General features: G+C 44.3%; 1 protein-coding gene across 1 annotated transcript; it reads right to left on the reverse strand.

Annotated features, from left to right (window-relative positions):
* Nucleotides 1-2,429: 2,429 nt before the first annotated feature.
* Nucleotides 2,430-21,594, reverse strand: LOC112263805 (bMERB domain-containing protein 1). The gene is made up of 6 exons (XM_024440421.2): nt 21,157-21,594; nt 15,771-15,891; nt 11,538-11,611; nt 6,947-7,061; nt 4,695-4,780; nt 2,430-4,010 (listed from the first exon to the last, which is right to left on the reverse strand). Exons 1-6 carry the CDS (start codon nt 21,242-21,244, stop codon nt 3,895-3,897), a joined length of 600 nt encoding a protein of 199 aa, XP_024296189.1. The 5' UTR covers nt 21,245-21,594; the 3' UTR covers nt 2,430-3,894.
* Between the last annotated feature and the right edge of the window lie 357 nt (nt 21,595-21,951).

Below are 21,951 nucleotides of genomic sequence, written 5' to 3' on the forward strand. Positions count from 1 at the left end.
GTGCCTTGAATTCTAAATAAATTACTGCCAGTGTCACCAGCAAAACAACATCACACCAACTCCTCCATGCTTCATGGTGGGAACCACAGATGCGGAGATCATCCGTTCACCTACTGCGTCTCACAAAGACATGGCGAGTTGGAACCAAATATCTCAAATTTGGACTCAACGGACCAAAGGACTGATTTCCTCTGGTCTAATGTCCATTGCTTGTGTTTCTTGGCCCAAGCAAGTCTTATTATTGGTGTCCTTTAGTAGTGATATCTTTGCAGCAATTCGACCATGAAGGCCTGATTCAACCAGTCTCCTCTGAACAGTTGATGTTGATGTGTCTGTTACTTGAACTCCTGTGAAGCATTTATTTTTGGCTGGTAACTCACATGAACTCTGGGTCTTCCTTTCCCGTGGTGGTCCTCATGAGAGACAGTTTCATCATAGCACTTGAAGAAACTTTCAAAGTTCTTAATTTTTTTGCATTGACTGAGCTTAATGTCTTAAAGTAATGATGGACTGTTGTTTCTCTTTGCTTATTTGAGCTGTTCTTGGCATAATATGGACTTGGTCTTTCACCAAATAGGGCTATCTTCTGTATACCACCCCTACCTTGTCACAGCAAAAGTGATTGGCTCAAACGCATTAAGAAGGAAAGAAATTCCACAAATGATCTTTTAACAAGGCACACCTGTTAATTGAAATACATTCTCATGAAGCTGGTTGAGAGAATGCCTAGCGTGTGCAAAGCTGTCAAGACAAAGGGTGGCAACCATGAAGAATATCAAATATAAAATATACACTGCTCAAAAAAGGGAACACTAAAATAACACATCCTAGATCTGAATGAATGAAATATTCGTATTAAATACTTTTTTCTTTACATAGTTGAATGTGCTGACAACAAAATCACACATTTTATTTCCATTGATAATTTGTATCAACCCACAGAGGTCTGGATTTGGAGTCACACTCAAAATGAAAGTGGAAAACCACACTACAGGCTGATCCAACTTTGATGTAATGTCCTTAAAACAAGTCAAAATGAGGCTCAATAGTGTGTGTGGCCTCCACGTGCCTGTATGACTTCCCTACAACGCCTGGGCATGCTCCTGATGAGGTGGCAGATGGTCTCCTGAGGGATCTCCTCCCAGACCTGGACTAAAGCATCCGCCAACTCCTGGACAGTCTGTGGTGCAACGTGGCGTTGGTGGATGGAGCGAGACATGATGTCCCAGATGTGCTCAATTGGATTCAGGTCTGAGGAACGGGCGGGCCAGTCCATGGCATCAATGCCTTCCTCTTGCAGGAACTGCTGACACACTCCAGCCACATGAGGTCTAGCATTGTCTTGCATTAGGAGGAACCCAGGGCCAACCGCACCAGCATATGGTCTCACAAGGGGTCTGAGGATCTCATCTCGGTACCTAATGGCAGTCAGGCTACCTCTGGCGAGCACATGGAGGGCTGTGCGGCCCCCCAAAGAAATGCCACCCCACACCATGACTGACCCACCGCCAAACCGGTCATGCTGGAGGATGTTGCAGGCTGCAGAACGTTCTCCACGGCGTCTCCAGACTGTCACGTCTGTTACATGCGCTCAGTGTGAACCTGCTTTCATCTGTGAAGAGCACAGGGCGCCAGTGGCGAATTTGCCAATCTTGGTGTTCTCTGGCAAATGAAAAACGTACTGCACGGTGTTGGGCTGTAAGCACAAACCCCAGCTGGGGAAGTCGGGCCCTCATACCACCCTCATGGAGTCTGTTTCTGGCCATTTGAGCAGACACATGCACATTTGTGGCCTGCTGGAGGTCATTTTGCAGGGCTCTGTCAGTGTTCCTCCTGCTCCTCCTTGCGCAAAGGCGGAGGTAGCGGTCCTGCTGCTGGGTTGTTGCCCTCCTACTGCCTCCTCCACGTCTCCTGATGTACTGGCCTGTCTCCTGGTAGCGCCTCCATGCTCTGGACACTAGGCTGACAGACACAGCAAACCTTCTTGCCACAGCTCGCATTGATGAGCTGCACTACCTGAGCCACTTGTGTGGGTTGTAGACTCCGTCTCATGTTACCACTAGAGTGAAAGCACCGCCAGCATTCAAAAGTGACCAAAACATCAGCCAGGAAGCATAGGAACTGAGAAGTGGTCCACCACTTGCAGAACCACTCCTTTATTGGGGGTGTCTTGCTAATTTCCTATAATTTCCACCTGTTGTCTATTCCATTTGCACAACAGCATGTGAAATGTATTGTCAATCAGTGTTGCTTCCTAAGTGGACAGTTTGATTTCACAGAAGTGTGATTGACTTGGAGTTACATTGTGTTATTTAAGTGTTCCCTTTATTTTTTTGAGCAGTGTATTTTGATTTAATACTTGTTTTGGTTACTACATGATTCCATATGTGTTGTGTCAGGTTTGATGTCTTCTCTATTATTCTACAATGTAGAAAATAGTAAAAAATAAAAAAAATGTTGAGTAGGTGTGTCCAAACTTTTGACTGGTACTGTATATGGACAGGTAATTTCGGCTCATTTTATGCATATTGTTCAATTTGGACATTAAAGCATCACTAATATACTACAGAACAAAGTTCAGGGATGAGTGTCAGTGTTTTCCTCAATTCTTTGCTTCTCAAAACCTCCGATGGAAGCAAGGAGAAGGACTTGATGAGTCAAGAAAAATACTTCCGAGATCTACCCAAAGGTAGAGGACAATATTCTGAAGTAGAGGGTCACTTTGTTGAACAGGACTCCCTAATCTTCTACAAACAGATTCCAACAAACACTCTCTTTTCCAGAATCTTAACAAAGGCATGTACAAATAATTGCATTCACCTCTTCTTGTTTTGCCGTAGAAATTGCAAGACTCGTAGTATGGCGCTAATTGTTTTCCTTTGCTATACTTATTCATTGTAATCATGAATAATATTGTAGTGATACCATGGTAATAACTACCAGTATGTTTTGGTGAAGATAAGAATGACCAGTTGTAAGGCTGACTTTGCCTTAGCAACATAAATGCGTGTATACTGGCTGGTTATTGATACGTTAATATACATCATAGAAAAACAAAATAACTCAATCATGCGATTGTTGCAGCTTGCCAATGTAAATGGTATCATAGCAACTGTGTTCAGTAATACTGTTTATATAGGAAGTATACCTTTACAATAAAGGGATAAAAAATGTACTGCAGTGAGTGAAGTGTGTCATAATCTACAGTTCCAGAGCAAGCATCAGGGTTGGATCAATTCATTTTAAAATCTGGTAATTCGGTAAGTAATTGACTGGATTGAAATGGAATTGACCCCACCCTGGTAAGCATACAGTCCTAAGTCTGAGAGGAGTTCTAGTTGTTCCGTTAAAGGGTTGGAATTGAAGCATCCAGTAAATACCCGTTATTCAAAATGACAAAGTCAATAACAATTAAGTCATGATGTCATTTCCTGGTGGACAGAGAACCTTGGTATGATGCGTTTGTGGTTGGGTATGGGACGTTGTGCTTATAAATCTGAGGAATATATGTCATTATTGATCTCTGAAGAATGTTTCAAGAGGGATGTAATGAGTCCCTAAATCAATATAAATTGGTGTATTGCTTACAATACTGTACAGGTCCCATATATTCAATTTCCAATTGCCTTTTAACATTATATAGTGCCACATATTTCATTTACATTTCTGTTATTCCATTATTTACATGTGGCCAGGCCTGTCCATCTATCACCTCTATATGGGCGTCCATTTTGCACCAGGGTTCTCTGGATCACAGGAATTGATGTAACGATAGGTGATATGACACCAAGAGACCAGGTCAGGTGACAGATGTACAGTGTGACTGTGTTGTTGTTACTAGGGTGGTGCTGTGAATGGGAGGGTGTACTGTCCTCAACTCCTCTTTAACCACGGTTACATGATACAACACTGGGTGGCTCCGCAGCAGTCCTTGATGATGGTGATGGACTTGGTGATGGATGGCTTGCTGGGCGGAGGATCAGGGACTTGTCTCTTGGGCTTCTGGGGATCTAGGGTAAGAGAGTATGGGCAAATCTGAGATGTCATAGGGCACCCTGTTCCCAACAGTGCACTACTTTTTGCACTCCTACCAGAGACTCGTATAGGGGTGCACATTTGGACACGTTCTCTGTGGTTTTAGATGGAAATGAAAAAGGCACAGCCATTTCTCTACGATTCCCATCTTCGACTCTGTTTGAATGAAGTCCTAGCCATGATTAGATGAAATCAACACCATAACAACTAAGACTCTGTTCTAGAATCGATATTCTGATATGATTTGAATCGGCTGTTATCACATTAATTCCATTACGTGGCTAGTCCCTTGTTGCCTCTTGATTTTATCTCGGTCTTGATCTAATGTGACAGAGCCAGTGTGCCTGGTGTGAAACTGTATGACAGTCAGGGCCACTCATGGTCTGTGACTCTGGAGATGACAGAACTCATCTGCTTGGTATTACACCATATCCACAACTTTACTGTATGTGTGCTTTTAATACGTACTTGAGTGTTTTCATCAAGGCCACTGTGACCATGACCATGTTGGTGTTGCGTTGTCAAGAGGGGGAACCTGTAAGCATTTCATTGCACTGTGTCCTACACGTGTATCATGTCTGTGACTCATAAACAAACGTGAATTTGAGCTATTGATTACTCTGTACTAGTGTGCATTTTGTATGAAGGATACTACTCACTTTGGGCAGCTTCTCTGGCCAGCTTCTCCAGAGGCATCAGCTTCTGTCTCAGGAACTCAGCCATCTCCTTGTCCTCCTCCTGCTCCCTGTAGAGAGGATATGGGTTAGAGTCAGTGGTTACAGAGAGGCAGTCACTCAATGGCAAAACGTCAGAGTCTGTAGAATACCCCCATATGTATGTACCAAAGCATTTGCCCCTAAACAGTTGTCACTTTCCAGACTGTAACATACCTTGTGTCCATACTCCTATTCCATAAAGTTAGTGACTATTTACGACACACAAAATAGCTTTGTTTCCAAGAATGTCTCGCAATCTGTCCGTTGCAGTTTACTTCTCAGTATCCTCAATACTCCATACATACATTCACTGAATGACACTGTGATCTCATATCAGCTGTCTGTAAGTAATCTCCATGTCAAAGAAAGGAGGACCAAGATAGCAGGCAGAGGATGGGGAGTAAGTGAGAGACCAAGGGGGACCAAGACAGAAGCCTAGGTAGAAGAGGAAATGAAGATGATAAGGAGTTGAACTGTGGTCATGTGTCCCATCCCTCAGACTGTCTGGCAGTTAGACCATAATCTCTACACCTCCCTCAGACTGTCTGGCAGTTAGACCGTAATCTCTCCACCTCCCTCAGACTGTCTGGCAGTTATACCTTAATCTCTCCAGCTCCCTCTCTCCATCTCCCTCCTTCTCTCTCTAGCTCCCTCCCTCCACCTCCCTCTCTCCATCTCCCGTCCTCTCTCCAGCTCTCTCCCTCACTCCAGCATTCTCCCTCCACCTCCCTCCCTCTAGCTCCCTCCCTCCCTCTAGCTCCCTCCCTCCCTCCACCTCCATCTCCCCCTCGCTCTCTCCAGCTCCCTCCTTCTCTCCATCACCCTCTCTCCATCTCCCTCCCTCCCCCTCTCCAGATCCCTCCCTCCCTCTCTTATCACCCTCCCTCTCTCCAGCTCTCTCCCTCCACATCCCTCAGACCACAGTTATACCTTAATCTCTCCACCTCCCTCCCTCCATCTCCCTCCCTTTCTCCAGCTCTCTCCCTCCCTCTCTCCATCTCCCTCCCTCCATCTCCCTCCCTCCATCTCCCTCCCTCTCTCCACCTCTCTCTCCACCTCTCTCTCTCCACCTCCCTCTCTCCAGCTCCCTCCTTCTCTCCATCTCCCTCCTCTCCAGCTTCCTCTCTCCCTCTAGCTCCCTCTCTCCATCTCCCTCCCTCTCTCCATCTCCCTCCCTCTCTCCAGATCCCTCCCTCCACCTCCCTCTCTCCAGCTCCCTCCCTCTCTCCCTCTACCTCCCTCTCTCCAGCTCTCTCCCTCCAACTCCCTCTCTCCAGCTCTCTCCCTCCAACTCCCTCCCTCTCTCTAGCTCCCTCCCTCTCTCTCCAGCTCCCTCCCTCCAGCTCCCTCCCTCCAGCTCCCTCCCTCCCTCTCTCCACCTCTCTCTCTCCACCTCCCTCTCTCCAGCTCCCTCCCTCTCTCCATCTCCCTCCTTCTCTCCAGCTCCCTCTCTCCATCTCCCTCCCTCTCTCCATCTCCCTCCCTCTCTCCATCTCCCTCCCTCCTCCATCTCCATCTCCCTCCCTCTATCCAGATCCCTCCCTCCACCTCCCTCTCTCCAGCTCCCCCTCTCTCCCTCCACCTCCCTCTCTCCACCTCCCTCTCCACCTCCACCTCCCTCCCTCTCCACCTCCCTCCCTCCACCTCCCTCTCTCCACCTACCTCTCTCCACCTCCCTCTCTCCAGCTCCCTCCCTCCACTCTCCCTCTCTCCAGCTCCCTCCCTCTCTCCAGCTCCCTCCCTCCACCTCCATCTACAGTTCCCTCCCTCCACTACAGCTCCTTTCTCTCTCCATCTCCCTCCCTCCACCTCCCTCTCTACAGCTCCCTCCCTCTCTACAGCTCCCTCTCTCCAGCTCACTCCCTCTCTCCAGCTCACTCCCTCTCTCCAGCTCACTCCCTTTCTCCAGCTCCCTCCCTCTCTCCAGCTCCCTCCCTCTACCTCCCTCTCTCCAGATCCCTCTCTACAGCTCTCTCCCTCCACCTCCCTCGGACCACAGTTATACGTTAATCCCTCCACTTCCCTCTCTCCATCTCCCTCCCTCCCCCCACCTCCCTTTCTCCAGCTCCCTCCTTCTCTCCAGCTCCCTCTCTCCAGCTCTCTCCCTCCCTCTCTCCAGCTCCCTCGCTCTCTCCCTCCATCTCCCTCCCTCCCTCCATCTCCCTCCCTCCAGCTCCCTCGGACCACAGTTCTACCTTAATCTCTCCACCTCTGCATCGTCCACTAGGAAATCCCTCTTCTGCACCAGTTTATGGATTTTCAGGATCAACTCCTCCTCCCACTGTCTCTGTTTCTTGGTCTTCTCTTTCTCTGGAGGAAGAAGAGAGGGAGAGAGGGAAGGGGATAGAAGGGAGGTAGAGAGGGGGTTAGATTTGAAAGGTGATAGATGTTTTATATCAAACTAAAAAGTATATTTTTATCTTATATTAAATACATTTCTCAACTGATACAACATTTGTTAGATACTGAGCTACAGGGGAAGAGGAAACTTCCGGGGAAGGCAGCGCATGCTAACAAATAGTGATTCACATCACAAACAGTAGGGACCCTATTCAATCTGTAAAGCTCAAGTGATGGAAATGTAAAGGTCATTTCCAGTTGAGCCGACATATGCAGTGATACCGTGAATGCAGCCTCTGCTAAAGCGGGACTTTGCCTTTAAATTTCAATCATGCTGTAAAGCTGAACTTCTGCGTTGCGGATTGAATAGAGTCCTAGATATTTAGATTCTTAAATAGTCCTCGTGTTTAATTCATGAGAACTAATCGGGAGACAAAATATGCAAATGCTGTTCAATGATGTCCTGTCTGAATGGGGGAATTTGCATAAGCAGTCGTATATTAATGGAATGAATCTCAAATGTTACCCTATGCCCTACACAGGACTATACTTTTGACCAGAGCCCAATGGGTTAATTTGCATAAGCAGTCGTATAGTCATAAACTCCATATCCAATTCTCTGAAAAGGATTTCGACGTAATTCCCCTGACCTTCACACTGAAATCAAATCAAATTTATTGGTCACGTACACATGGTTAGCAGATGTTAATGCGAGTGTAGCAAGGTGCTTGTGCTTCTAGTTCTGACAGTGCAGTAATATCTAACGAGTAATCTAACAATTTCACAACAACTACCTTATACACACAAATGTAAAGGGATGGAATAAGAATGTGTACATATAAATATATGGATGAGCAATGGCCGAACGGCATAGGCAAGATGCAATAAATGGTATAAAATACAGTATATACATGTGAGATGAGTAATGTAAGATATGTAAACATGATTATAATGGCATATTTTTTAAGTGACTAGTGATCCATTTATTAAAGTGGCTAATGATTTGAGTCTGTATGTAGGCAGCAGCTTCTCTGTATTAGTTATTACTGTTTAACAGTCTGATGGCCTTGAGATAGAAGCTGTTTTTCAGTCTCTCGGTCCCAGCTTTGATGCACTTGTACTGACCTCGCCTTCTGGATGGTTGCGTGGTGAACAGGCAGTGGCTTGGGTGGTTGTTGTCCTTGATGATCTTTTTGGCCTTCTTGTGACATCGTGTGCTGCAGGTGTCCTGGAGGGCAGGTAGTTTACCCCCGGTGATGCGTTGTGCAGACCGCAACACCCTCTGGAGAGCCTTGCAATTGAGGGCGGTGCAGTTGCCGTACCAGTGGGTGATACAGCCCGACAGGATGCTCTCAATTGTGCACCTGTAAAAGTTTGTGAGGGTTTTAGGTGACAAACCACATTTCTTCAGCCTCCTGAGGTTGAAGAGGCGTTATTGCGCCTTCTTCACCCCACTGTCTGTGAGGGTGGACCATTTCAGTTTGTTCGTGATGTGTAAGCTGAGGAACTTAAAACTTTCCACCTTCTCCACTACTGTCCTGTTGATGTGGATGGGGGATGCTCCCTCTGCTCTTTCCTGAAGTCCATGATCATCTCCTTTGTTTTGTTGATGTTGAGTGAGAGGTTGTTTTCTTGACACCACATTCCGAGTGCTCTCACCCTCCTCCCTTTAGGCTGTCTCGTCATCGTTGGTAATCAAGCCACTACTGTTGTGTGCATTGATGATTGAGTTGGAGGCGTGCATGGCTGCGCAGTCATGGGTGAACAGGAAGTACAGGAGAGGGCTGAGCACGCACCCTTGTGGGACCCAGTGATAGACTGAGACACACACACACACACATGCATACACACACTGCAATAGATGTAAAACAGTGTGCAGTGTTGTTGACAGTAGTAATAGTAGGTGGGAAAGCTGAGGCACCAGGCAGGAGAGGAGTGCAGTCTCAGCTCTTTCTCTCCCAACGGGATAGAACTGGATCCGTACAGCCATTCCCTGGAGTCACAGTGTTCCCGGAATGCATAGACGGATGCAGAAATCGGAATGTCAAATGGAAAAGGAAAAGCAGAGGGGCTAGGGCCTTTCTCTGTACTGAGGTAATAACAGAGCTTGTTGGGTCACATACATATTGATACATAGAGTATGGTATATTATGACTCATAATGGTGTAAGGAATTAGATTTGATTTGGAATGTGTGAATGGTGTTCTAAATGTCAATGAAGGTCATGAATCATGTACTGGATTTAGCTTCTATGTAATCAGTATGGCATCTGTGCAGTATGTAGGCTTTATGTATGCTCTAATGAACAATTCATTCCATTGTTCTTGTTTGTTGCGATTCCAGATTATCACGAATACAGATCCAGTCACTATGTCATCACAAGTTCACAAGTAAAAGGATAAACAAGCCTGGTACCAGATCTGTTTGTGCTGTCTGGGACCAGGCTAGACAGCTAACTCTAGACTGTGATGTTGTAGAGTTGTGAGGTTGTAGTGGCTATTTGACTCCCTCTGCTGTCAGCCGTGGACACAAATAGACCTATAACATCATTTGTGGAGGAAAGTATAAATAAAGTAGTATTCGTTGAAATAATCTTTGGCCACAGTCTCAGGAAATGGACCATTGGCTCATATAGCCATTACGGTTAGCTATGAGTGCATGTGTTTGTGTGCCTGTGTGGCCATTATGACTGTGCCTACTCTAAACTACCTGAGGGGAAGAACCCCCCCCCATAACTCTCCCATGTCCCTGAGAGTTACAATCAATTGTGCGGCTACTTTACCGCAGTGAACCTACCCACAAATCACCTACCCACAAATCACCTCAATATGTAGCAGTGGGTAGCTGCATACGGTAGCAGTTTTTCTCCTCTACCCTATTTTTGGATCTATACTCACTACAGCAGGGGTGTTTTTTCCTTTTAATTCAGACCTAGACAACCAGGTGAGGGGAGTTCCTAACTAATCAGTGACCTTAATTCATCAATTAAGTACAAGGGGGGAGCGAAAACCCACAGACACTCGACCCTCCGTGGAATGAGTTTGACACGTGCTCTACAGCATGCATAAGCAATTTGGCTAAGCTAAGGGTACATTGAGGATACATCCAGATATGCTTGTTCTATTTCCTAGAGGGATTTTTCTCCCTGTTATGTTGCCGGGTAGAATAAGACAGGGGAGGGCGGTGAAGTGGATTTCTTGGCTGTAGTTATATATGGTTAATACTATATGGTAAATTTGTCTCTCTGTTGCCAGGTAGGATAGGAAAGGCGATAGGACAGGAGAGGGCAGCCAGTGGAGGTGTTGTGAAGTCTGTGTTTCCGTTAGTTACCTGGATATATGGTTATTGATAAACTGGGTGGTTCGAGCCCTGAATGCTGATTGGCTGACAGTCTGGTATATCACAGTTATGGCAAAACATTTATTTTTACTACTCTAATGACGTTGGTAACCAGTTTATCCTCTACGGGATTGGTGCCCCCCCCCCCGCGAGGGGGTTGAGCTAATGTGATTAGCATAACGTTGTAAGTAACAAAAACATTTCCCAGGACATATCTGATATGGGCAGAAACTTAAAATCTTGTTAACCTCTACGTGAACAGTGTCCCCCCCTGCAGGAATGGTTGAGCTAACGTAGGCTAATGTGATTAGCATGAGGTTGTAAGTAACAAGAACATTTCCCAGGACATATCGGATATGGCCGGAAAGATTCAATTATTGTTAATCGAACTGCCCTGTCCAATTAGGTAGCTATTACAGTGAAAGAATACCATGCTATTGTTTGAGGAGAGTGCACAACAATGAACTTAAATATATTAATATACCAATTAGGCACATTTTGGCAGTATTGATACAACAATTTGAACAGAAATGCAATGGTTCATTGAATCAGTCTAAACCTTTGCACATACACTACTGCCATCTAGTGGCCAAATTCAAAAGTGGCCTAACCTGGAATATTACATTAGTCCTTTCTCTTGCATTTCAAAGATGCAAGATCTAATGTGTTATATTTTCCGACATTAATTTCAGATTTACACAAACTTCAAAGTATTTCCTTCAAATGGTATCAAGAATATGCATATCCTTGTTTCAGGTCCTCAGCTACAAGCAGTTAGATTTGTATGTAATTTTAGGCAGGGGAAAAAAGGGTCCAATCCTTATTATAATAGCAATAAGGCACCTCAGGTGTTTGTGGTATATGGCCAATATATGACTGCTAAGCGCTGTATCCAGGCAATCCATGTTGAGTCGCACCTAAGAACAGCCCTTAGCCGTGGTATTTTGGCCTTATACCACACCCCTCGTGCCTTGTTGCTTAAAAATATATATACCTCAGATATATAGTTGATAAATGGTACATTTGTCTACCTGTTATTTGGTAGGATAGCTGTGGGCAGTGGAACTGTTGTGATTGTGATTGTCTCTATTTGTTGCTGTTAGTTACCTGGTACAGTTACCACCTTCCTCAGCTCCTGTTTCAGACTCATGATGTCTTTGCAGAGCTGGATGTCATCCGCCCTTGAAAAGACAACAACATTCATTCCAGTTAGGAAGGGTAAAGCACAGTGTGACTCTATGGCCCTGTTCCATTTTGGTTCTTCCAAGTGACCTGGCTATTGGAGGCCTATTGACATAATTTGCATTCATCTAGTTATTTCAGATCTATGAGCTAGGGGAAAGGGGATAGGATTTGAAAGGTATGGGGCCCGCTATCCACTCTATCCATTTCCTAACATAAAAATGCCCTACTATATATCAATGCGGCCCAGTACATCATAAACACACTGTGCAGTCATACTGACAGATATCTTATAAAAAATAGTGTTTTACAGTAATATAAAAGATAAAGCAAACATCCACATATAAAAGCTATAGGGGAAAATAACATTACACTCCCCTTAGGGAAGAGTGTAGGCGGATGAAAAGTGTTGAATGAATCACTACTCTACCAGATCCTCTGGTCCTGAAGACCCACCCTGAGGACCCTACTGGTACCTCTCTGTCATGTCATCCCCCTCTGTTCTCCTCCCCTTCCTCCCTCCCTCCATCCCTTGTTCTTCACCTCCCCTCCCTCCTTCTCTCTCTTTCCACTCCTTTCCATCCATCCCTCCATCCTTCCCTCTATCACTCCTCCCCTCCATCTTTCACTCTCTCTCTTTCCCCTCTCTTCTCTGCCCTCTCCCTATCCTCCCCTCCTTTCCCTCCCTCCATCCATCCCTACCTTTCTCTCTGCAGCGCTGTGACAGCTACTGGGGATTTAAGTCTCTCTGTTGTAAATCAGACTGATGACTCATCCACCAGCTCCCAACACCTCTCCTTCCTCCTCCTCCCTCCATCTCTCTCTCCCCGTTCCTCCTCAGTCTCCTCTCACTCCCTCCCTCCATCCCTCCCTTCATCACTCACCTCCCCCTCTCCCCCTCTGCCTCCTCCACTCTACCTGTCTCTCTTCTTCATCTCCCTCTTTTCCTCCTCTTCCTCCATCCCTCTCCCTACTATCCTCCCTACCTCCCTTCATCTCTCTCCACCTCCTGGAGCTCCCTCTTTCTCCCCTGTTCCCATTCTTCAGCCTCTTCTCCCTCTGCTCTTTCAACCACCTGTAATTTCTCACCCACTCACTTGTTCCTGTCTCTCAACCTCAACATCTTTTTCTCTCCTCCTCACTATCCCACTATCTGCCTTGTGTTTACCCACTCACTAGACCCCAACGGTGCTTCCAGCAGGCTTTGCACTCTGCCACTCCATCTGCAACAGAATGTGTGTGTGTGTGTCTGAGTCACACATAGCTGGATGTATTGGCATCACTGTTCACTGATGAAGCCATCCAAGCTAATGAAGCCACACTTCCCACCAATCTCTTTCCAGTTTCTATTGATTGTATTTTTCATCACACCAAAACATTTCACTGTATATTTTCTCAATGTTTTATAACTCAATAGCGACACAATATGGTGGTCCAAGATCCCCTGAAAATCAAGCATGAACTTCTGATCATCTGGTCACCTGACCCCGTGACAAGACCAATAAGGTCACCAACGACCTGCTGATGGTGGCTGCAGGCTCCCCCTGTCTCCTGATCGTCCTGGACTTGAGAGCAGTGTTTGACACTGTCAACCACCCCATCCTCCTGGAACTCCTCCCGGGACACCATCGGACTGTCTGGATCAGCTCTGAGCTGGTTCCACTCCTACCTATCAGACAGGACTGAGTATGAGTATTGTGGTGTCCCACAAGGATCTGTTCTTGGTCCCATCCTGTTTGTCCTGTACATGGTCCCCCTCGGTCGTGTCATCAGCCGGCATGGAATCAGATTGCAGTGCTACACTGATGACACCCAGCTGTATCTAAAAATGATGCAAGTGCCCGTCTGAACACCTACCGTGAGCAGATAAGGGCACGAATGAAGCTAAAATTCCTTCAACTGAACAGCAGAAAAACTGAGGCCCTAATTCTTGGCACCCCCCACCAAGTCCAACACTCACCGTTAACACACCTCATCATTGCAGGACAGAACGCTCCTCTCTCCCCCTCAGATTCCAATCTGCCTGTACAGCTTGATTCCTCCCTGACCTTTGACAGCCACACCAGACGAATGTGTAGCTCCTCCACGCCCCCGGGACCTAGCTCCTTGTCTTTTGTAGCATCAGCTGGGTTCTTTGTGTCAGTTGCCCTGTCTAGCCGGGTCCATTCTTTTCCTTCTATTTGTATTTTATATTTTTTTTATGCACTTTAAGAATATTCAGTATAATGAAAAGCACTTTAAAAATGCATTACATTATTATTATAATTATCATCATTATTATATGTAAGTATAATGAATTGTCATATACAATATAAATGGGAATATACAGTGCCTTTGGAAAGTATTCACACCCCTTGACTTTTTCCACATTTTGTTGTTACAAAGTGGGATTAACAGGGATTCAAATCAATCTACACAAAATACTCTGTCATGTCAAAGTGGCCTTGTGTTTTACGTTAATGTCCTGCTGAAGGGTCAATTCATCACAGTGTCTGGTGGAAAGCAGAGTTAACCAGGGTTTCCTCTAAGATGTTGCCTGTGCTTAGCTCCATTTAGTTAAATTTTTTGTCCTGAAAATCCCCAGTCCTTCACGATTACAAGCATACCCATAACATGATGCAGCCACCACTATGCTTGAAAATATGGAGAGTGATACTCTGTCATGTGTTGTATTGGATTTGCCCCAAACACAACACTTTGTATTCAGGACAAAAGTTCATTGTTTTGCCACATTTTTGCAGTACCTTGTTGCAAACAGGAAGCATATTTTGGAACATTTTTATTCTGTACAGGCCTCCTTCTTTTCACTCTTTCAATTAGGTTAGTATTGTGGAGTAACTACAGTGTTGTTTATCCATCCTCAGTTTTCTGCTATCACATCATTCAACTCTGTAACTGTTTTAAAATCACCATTGGCCTCATGGTGAAATCCCTGAGCGGTTTCCTTCCTCGCTGGCAACTGAGCTAGGAAGGATGCCTGCATCTTTGTAGTGACTGGGTGTATTGACACACCATCCAACGTGTAATTAATAGTTTCACCATGCTCAAAGGGATATTCAATGTCTGCTTTTTCATTTTTACCCCTCTACCAATAGGTGCCATTCTTTGCGAGGCATTGGAAAACCTCCCTTGTCTTTGTGGTTGAATCTGTGTTTGAAATTCAAGTGCTCGACTGAGGGACCTTACAATTATCTGTATGTGTGGAGTACAGTGATGAGGTAGTTATTCAAAAATCATGTTAAACACTATTATTGCACACAGAGTGAGTCCATGCCACTTATTATGTGACTTGTTTAACTGCTGAACTTGTGCAGGCTTGGCATGACAAAGGGGTTGAACATATTTCCACTTTTAATCTTTTCTTAATTTGACATTATGGGGGTATTGTGAGTGGGCCAGTGACAAATGTAATACATTTTACATTCAGGCTGGAACACAACAAAATGTGTATAAAGTGTGTATACTTTCTGAAGGCACTGTAATAGCATGGATGCCATTCTGTTTCTGCTTTAACCAACTCCTTTCTGTACTAGCATGGAGCAGGCTGGCAATCAGGTTAACTGATTATTCACAGTGTCAGAAATATGGCTTTACTACATCTACATTATTTTCAAGGGTCCCAAAGAGTCTACGTACTCTCTTTACTGTACATAATACATTCACCCACTCTTGGAAGAAAATGGAAATTCAATGTATCTATTCCAATGAGCTTCTCTATTATTCAAATCCAACACGTCTTCGTGTCTCCTGACCCCTCCTGTCTCAGCCTCCAGTATTTATGCTGCAATAGTTTGTGTCGGGGGGCTAGGGTCAGTCGGTTAAATCTGGAATATTTCTCCTGTCTTATCCGGTGTCCTGTGTGAATTTAAGTATGTTCTCTCTGTCTCCTTTTCTTTTCTTTTCTTTTCTTTTCTTTTCTTTTCTTCTTTCTTTCTTTCTTTCTTTCTTTCTTTCTTTCTCGCTCTCTCTGAGGACATGAGCCTCAGGACTACCTGGCCTGATGGCTCCTTGCTGTCCCTAGTCCACCTGGTCGTACTGCTGCTCCAGTTTCAACTGTTCTGCCAGCGGCTATGCAACCCTGACCTATTCACCGGACGATTAAAGCCTCAGTCTGTAATTATTGTATCGTGGTGTTGATGGTCTCTGTACAGTACTCACATAAAGCGCAGTTCGGACTCCCTCCTTACCAGCACCTCCCTGAGGCGCTGGATGCGAGCCATCTCCACTTCAATCTCATCTGGAGACATGATGCTCTCCGCCATGGACACATCTGACTGACCTGGAGGGAGAGAGGGAACTTTGTGCTTTAACACTATTGTGAGTTACAACATTCTAACACATCGGGAGAAGGGAGGGAGGGAGGGATTTCTAAATATTTTGGTCTTAAATATTTCAATAGATCATTCATAAAATACCAATGCAATACCTACTTCTGAACTTCAGAACCAAAGGGCCTATTCTATTGTTGCCACCATCAAATAGTCTGAAGAGGAGACCTATTCCCTCCTTCCTCTGACTTAAAGAGCAGTACATGGAATCACAATGGACATGGTCCTGCCAAGCATTCCTGCTTTACTGTTTAGCCTTGCCTATTATTCCCTCCTTCCTCTGACTTAAAGAACAGTACATGGAATCACAATGGACTTAGTCCTGCCAAGCATTACTGCATTACTGTCTAGCCTTGCCTATTATTCCCCTCCCTTTATCCAGTACAATGCCCAAGGCTTGTTTGGCAGATTTATTTTACAGTAATACAACACTACTCCCTGCTCTATCCAGCGTCCTAATTATGAATGTGACGCTCGAGTAAGTCAAGGGACAAGATACGCATAGTAAATGATCTGAAATGTAAATGACAACAGGAATTTCTCTCTTGACTAAATGAAAATCAGTGTTGCTTTTGAGCTGTCTTTTTCAAGTCTGACTCACTCACACACTGTCAAAGTGCTTCTTGGCAAACCTAGACAAGTCCAGATGATAGCTAAGGTATGTGTCATTGTGTCTCACAGTACCCACCTAAAAGGAATAGAAAAGGTTCTAGTAAAATGGCTGATGACTAAGAAAGAAGTAGCTGACCACCTTAAATTCGATGCCAGATGCTCAGGCACTCTGGTGTGACGCTCGCTGAATCAAGAGCATAAAAAGACATAATGGAAGGAGTCATTGACTCTGAGTATTAGTGAGGCTTTGGAAGGGTTGATGTCTTGAAGGCAGTGGTTGTGTCCCAAAAGGCACCCTATTCCCCATTTAGTGCATTATATAGCGAATAGAAAGCCATTTGGGATGCAGTCAGTGGGAAGGGCCTCAAGCCAAAGAAATGAGAGAAATCTGATACTGGTACTGACATAGATCAATGACCTGGAGTAACTCTTCACCGATTGGACTAATACACCCTGAGCCGGGGCCAATGACCTCACAAAGCCACCTATTCAACCAATAGCAATCAAAGACCGGACACAGCAACACAGTGAAGCCAATAGAAATGCAAACTGATGGAATAATAAACCTATATTGCTAGTCACTAATGCAGCGTTCAAGTGCTATTGGAGTTATCGTGAGTTCCTAGTGGGAAATTTCACTTTAATAACCCTCCAAGCGAGAAACTTGGAGAAAATGTTGTTTGCTGAGTTGTGACGTTTCACCACAACCTTTCACCCTTTGAACAAAAAGATGGCAACAAATCTGTTTTTGACAATTACAACCATATCAATATGGAGAATGTAGTTAGTTTCACCATATTGTCAATGTTAAATAAGCTAACTAACTTTATTATTAGCAATGATAGCTAGCTAAAATCTTATTGGTTAAAGAATTGTTCCGACTTCAAAATCACTTCAACACAATCATGTCAGACTTACGACTTCCCATTTTCCACCAGCACGTGAAGCCAGCATAAGCAACTGAATGATCATCGCAATCCCAATGTCAACCAACTGAACACACTACTAACAATAATCCTAGGCTTCTCCAATGTGTAACCTATGTCAGCAAGAAAGCAACCTGATTTAATAAACACATATTTCAGTCAATAGCACTAAGCCCCAGAACAATCATCACGCTACCAATGTCAATGTCAGATAGATAGAGTGCATAGGTCACAGGAGGCTGCTGAAGGGAGAACGGCTCACAATGACAGCCGGAACTATGGAAATGGAATGGCTTTAAACATCTGGAATCCATGTGTTTGATGTATTTGTTACCATTCCACTGATTCCGCTCCAGTCATTAGCACGAGCCCGTCCTCCCCAATTAAGGTTCCACCAACCTCCTGTGGCATAGGCCTAGGGGGCAACCACCTACCCTCTGTCACACATTGGACACATCCATTGTAAACTATAGCCTCCCATCCCCCACTAGGAAGGATATAAATATTTCACTCAGGGTTAGAAGGACGTACTGTACAGTACTGCTGGGAGACAGGCCTTCCAGACAGATTTTCTCTATGGAGAGAGACAGGCTACGAGTCCAGAATGGTGAACTGACTGTTCTGTGACTCCTCAACCAACTACTGGCAAAGCTATCCATCCAGAGACCTTTACAAGGTGCTAATGTGGTGGCAGGACTCTTAAAGACAATCGACAAAAGGGAAAGTAGTGGCGTTACAAATCTTGGAAATAACTAACAAAAAATGATGTCACCTCAATTTTGTCCCTCTTGTTTTTCTTTGCCTGGATGAGATTTTGACATTTGTTTGAGTCACTGTTTTTGTCTAAGAGAAATGTAACAAGAATCGAAATTGCATCCTGTGACTGTTCATAGCTGATGAGATTCAATGCTTAGCTTAACGTCGAGGCCATGAATAAAAAGTAGCGGCCCAGTGTTTTCCCTGCTGTGGTAACCGCAGCATGAAAACAATGCTGATACCCACATAGTTGTCTCTGCAGTCAATAACACAGTGTGGTAAACTGTGGAGGATTTATACCGAGTGGATTCTCTCTCTCTCTACCCCTCACTGCTCTATCTTTCTCTCCCTCTCCCCCTCTTCTTTCTACCATTCTCTCCCCTGCTACTCTTTCTACCTCACACAAAGACACACACACACACACATTTTGCTGCTGACTGTCAATAGGACCGAGCCACACAAAATCCTGACTGGCCCATTATGATGGCAGAGAGCCAGGTCTGTAATGAATAACACACAAAGGATCTAAACTGCCGACTGCTCTGAGCCGAGGAAGTTATCTTAACGCAGTACATACTCAGTCAGAACACACTCCTGTACTCAGTAGTCCGCATTCAGCCATCAGCAGGATTAGAGAGGAGGAAGATACTGCTCATGGGGGTCTTCAGATAAACTCCTGGCTACATGGTAAATGTTAAGTATGGAAGGCTGAGGCTCTGTTCCAACGCACACAGCACCATACCAATTAGTATGAAGCAATGTATTGGGCATGCATTCTTCGTGGTATGCTAGTGTGGGCACCATGGAAGGCAGCATTGAAAGACAAAGTAAGAATCGTGCTAAACCTACTACAGGGAAACAGACACAGTGTGGTCTACAGACAGCACTGTATCGAAAAGCAAAAGCCAAAATAATAACTCGTATAGCTGAAATGTAAAGGCAATGTTCCTGCGTTCGTGGTAATACGCTGTATATGTTGGCTTAATCGGAAAATACCTTGACATTTTAATGCAGATCTTCCGCGATACGGATTGAATCCAGCTCTAAATCTATACAGTAACAGCATCATTTGGTCCTCCCCAGTCCCCACAGTCACTATTAGAAGAAATACCAGGCTTCCCTATCAATGTAGCTTCACTGTCATCACTGGCAGAGCCAAGCTACTTATTAACCCAATGTAATCAAACTAATTGCATTAAAACAAGCTGCCTAATCAATAGCCTGAACATCTGTTTATCAATCAACTGATCAGCATAATGAGAGCCTTGACAGAAGGAGGAGGGTGGACAGATGTCTGCTTGATGAGGAGAAGCAGAGCTGTAATGTGAATATTATCTGCGTAGCAGCCACTTCAGGGTTATGTTCATTCGGGCATGCAATGGATTTAAAAAAAAAAGGGTTTGTAATGGAAAACGAACATGAGCTTTTCTTATTGTACAAAGTCTGGTAGACTCTCCCTGTTCCAGTCTGCTTTCCTCCTAATGAACAGGGCCCAGAAGTACTGTGTTAATTGTAATGTTCCCCACTGTGGGGTGGGGGGGGACAGAGAGTCTATCTCTAAAAATAGATGCAGTCTTATTCAATTCATATTCATGAGCTGAAGAATTCATCTCGGACTTTCTGCACCCCACTCTCCTCTCGTCTCTCTTTTTCATTCCTATTCTAACAATGGAACTAATGAAGAGGACACTCAAAGAATATATTATTCCAAGATCCAATGGGCTGATTTCTGTTGAAAGTTTGATTCAGGCTGTTATGGTCAAATAGCACAGGAAGACATTGTGAGCATCTGAATGCAGATAAACACTCATAATTGCAGTTAGGCCTATACAGATGTCACACAGACAGCCCTACACAAAATAGACAGTGAAACGTAACTACCAGTATAAGTCAAGTGAATATTGAACTTAACCCCGTAGGTGTGTGAGGCTGACTCATGACAGGATTCCCTGCTGTGGATCTCTGGTTACATAAAGCACACAATATGACCTCTTGTTAGGACTATGTCAATCCTGACCTCTGACCTCTCACCTCTGACCTCTGTTTACCCCCCCATGACCCTCTTTATGTCTGTATTATTAGACATATATCATACTGTTCTGATGACAGCTTCGTGGCACTAGCCTAGCCTAACCATAATATCACAAATAGATACCAGTAAAATTAAGAACAATGACCATGGCATGTCATATAAACAACATTATTGAAACATTTATCTATAATGCATTGATATCTTACTGATAAAAAAAAGGATGAAAACGAGAAGGATGAAAATCTCTGGCCTGTCTCTACAGTTTGTTTATATCATCTTTCCTGCTGGTATCAGTGCTGGTGATGCTGGTATTGACTCACACACTCACAGCCCAGCAGGTAGGCTTCTAGCTTGTTCTACCCTGCTGCATCCATCGACTGGAAGGGGTGCAGTTCAATATATTAGAAGACCCAGTCAGACAACTTTGGAATGTACAGTCAGCTGAAAGTGAAGAGCTGGGCATATGTCAGTCCTTCTTTAGTGTTATGGAAATAGGCTAGTAGATATGAGGCATTACATACGTGTATACATTTCGGGGCTCCTCTCCTTTGTGCTATTGTAATATATACTGTTAATACAGTGGGTAAGCTATTGTAAATGAGAAAGATCTTCTCAAATAGTAATGATATGGTTATTATCAGTGAATAACTGGTCAAATGCACCTCCAAAATGCATTGAAAGCAAAGCTCATGCATGGAGATGTCTCCAGTCCATTTTCAAGGCACTGGGAATGACATTCAGGCAACAATAAAGATGCACGGACTCATTGCAATTAACGGGTGTTGTTTTGCAACGCAACATCCTCTATCTGAAACCACATGCTTTATTCTGCACAGAGCAATAACCACTATAACAGGCCAAAACGTTACTTTGCAATGAATGACGCTCACCTTTGTCTTTTGTCCATTCCGTTTCCGATACAGAGCCGTAGCTCTTCAATGAGCGCTCGGTATCAGAAAATGATTTCTTCAATTCCATAGCTGGAATTGATTTATGATACACTAAGACTTTAATGGGTTGTGGAATGTTGTTAAAATCCTATATTGAGTTCTGCTCTTGTTTTCCTTTCAGGATAAATCAGTTTCGCCGATACGAAGGCACCACCGAGCCGAGACGTTGAGCATCTTTATTTAAGCTTACAAATTCCTAGATGTGTGGTACACCGTACACAGATGGATGCAGAGCGCACGCGCATTTCGAACCGGAGATTGGGAGAAAAACGGCACCGAGCTTGCATTGAAACAGTGTCATATTTGTCAAATACAAAGCTGGAAATCGACATTTTCTATACATTTCTATTAGTTTTCCATAAAATTATTTATTAGAAGAATTTCTAGCAATAGCATTTTTTCCAATGAAGATGTCAAGATATCACTAGGGCTAGGTGCTGAATACAGAAGGCTTACATTTATAGGAAAATATTTCACTAATACAGTATCACTCTCGAAATAGAAAGTCCTTCAAACGAGTGAATGTCAAAGAATTGAAGATACTCTAGGACTATGCATGGAAGCTGAGTAGCCAGAGCAGGCGGGACCCTGTTAGGGGTCTATTCAATATGGCTCTGACGTGATGACTCATTTCACGCTGTTGAACCTATTGGCTGCTGCTATGTTGATGCCCATGACTGGGCCAATAATCAGTTTCAATTGGACGTTTTTGATGTGTAAAATAAATGTGTTAAG

Source organism: Oncorhynchus tshawytscha, linkage group LG02 (assembly GCF_018296145.1).
Source record: "Oncorhynchus tshawytscha isolate Ot180627B linkage group LG02, Otsh_v2.0, whole genome shotgun sequence".
Lineage (NCBI taxonomy): Eukaryota > Metazoa > Chordata > Actinopteri > Salmoniformes > Salmonidae > Oncorhynchus > Oncorhynchus tshawytscha.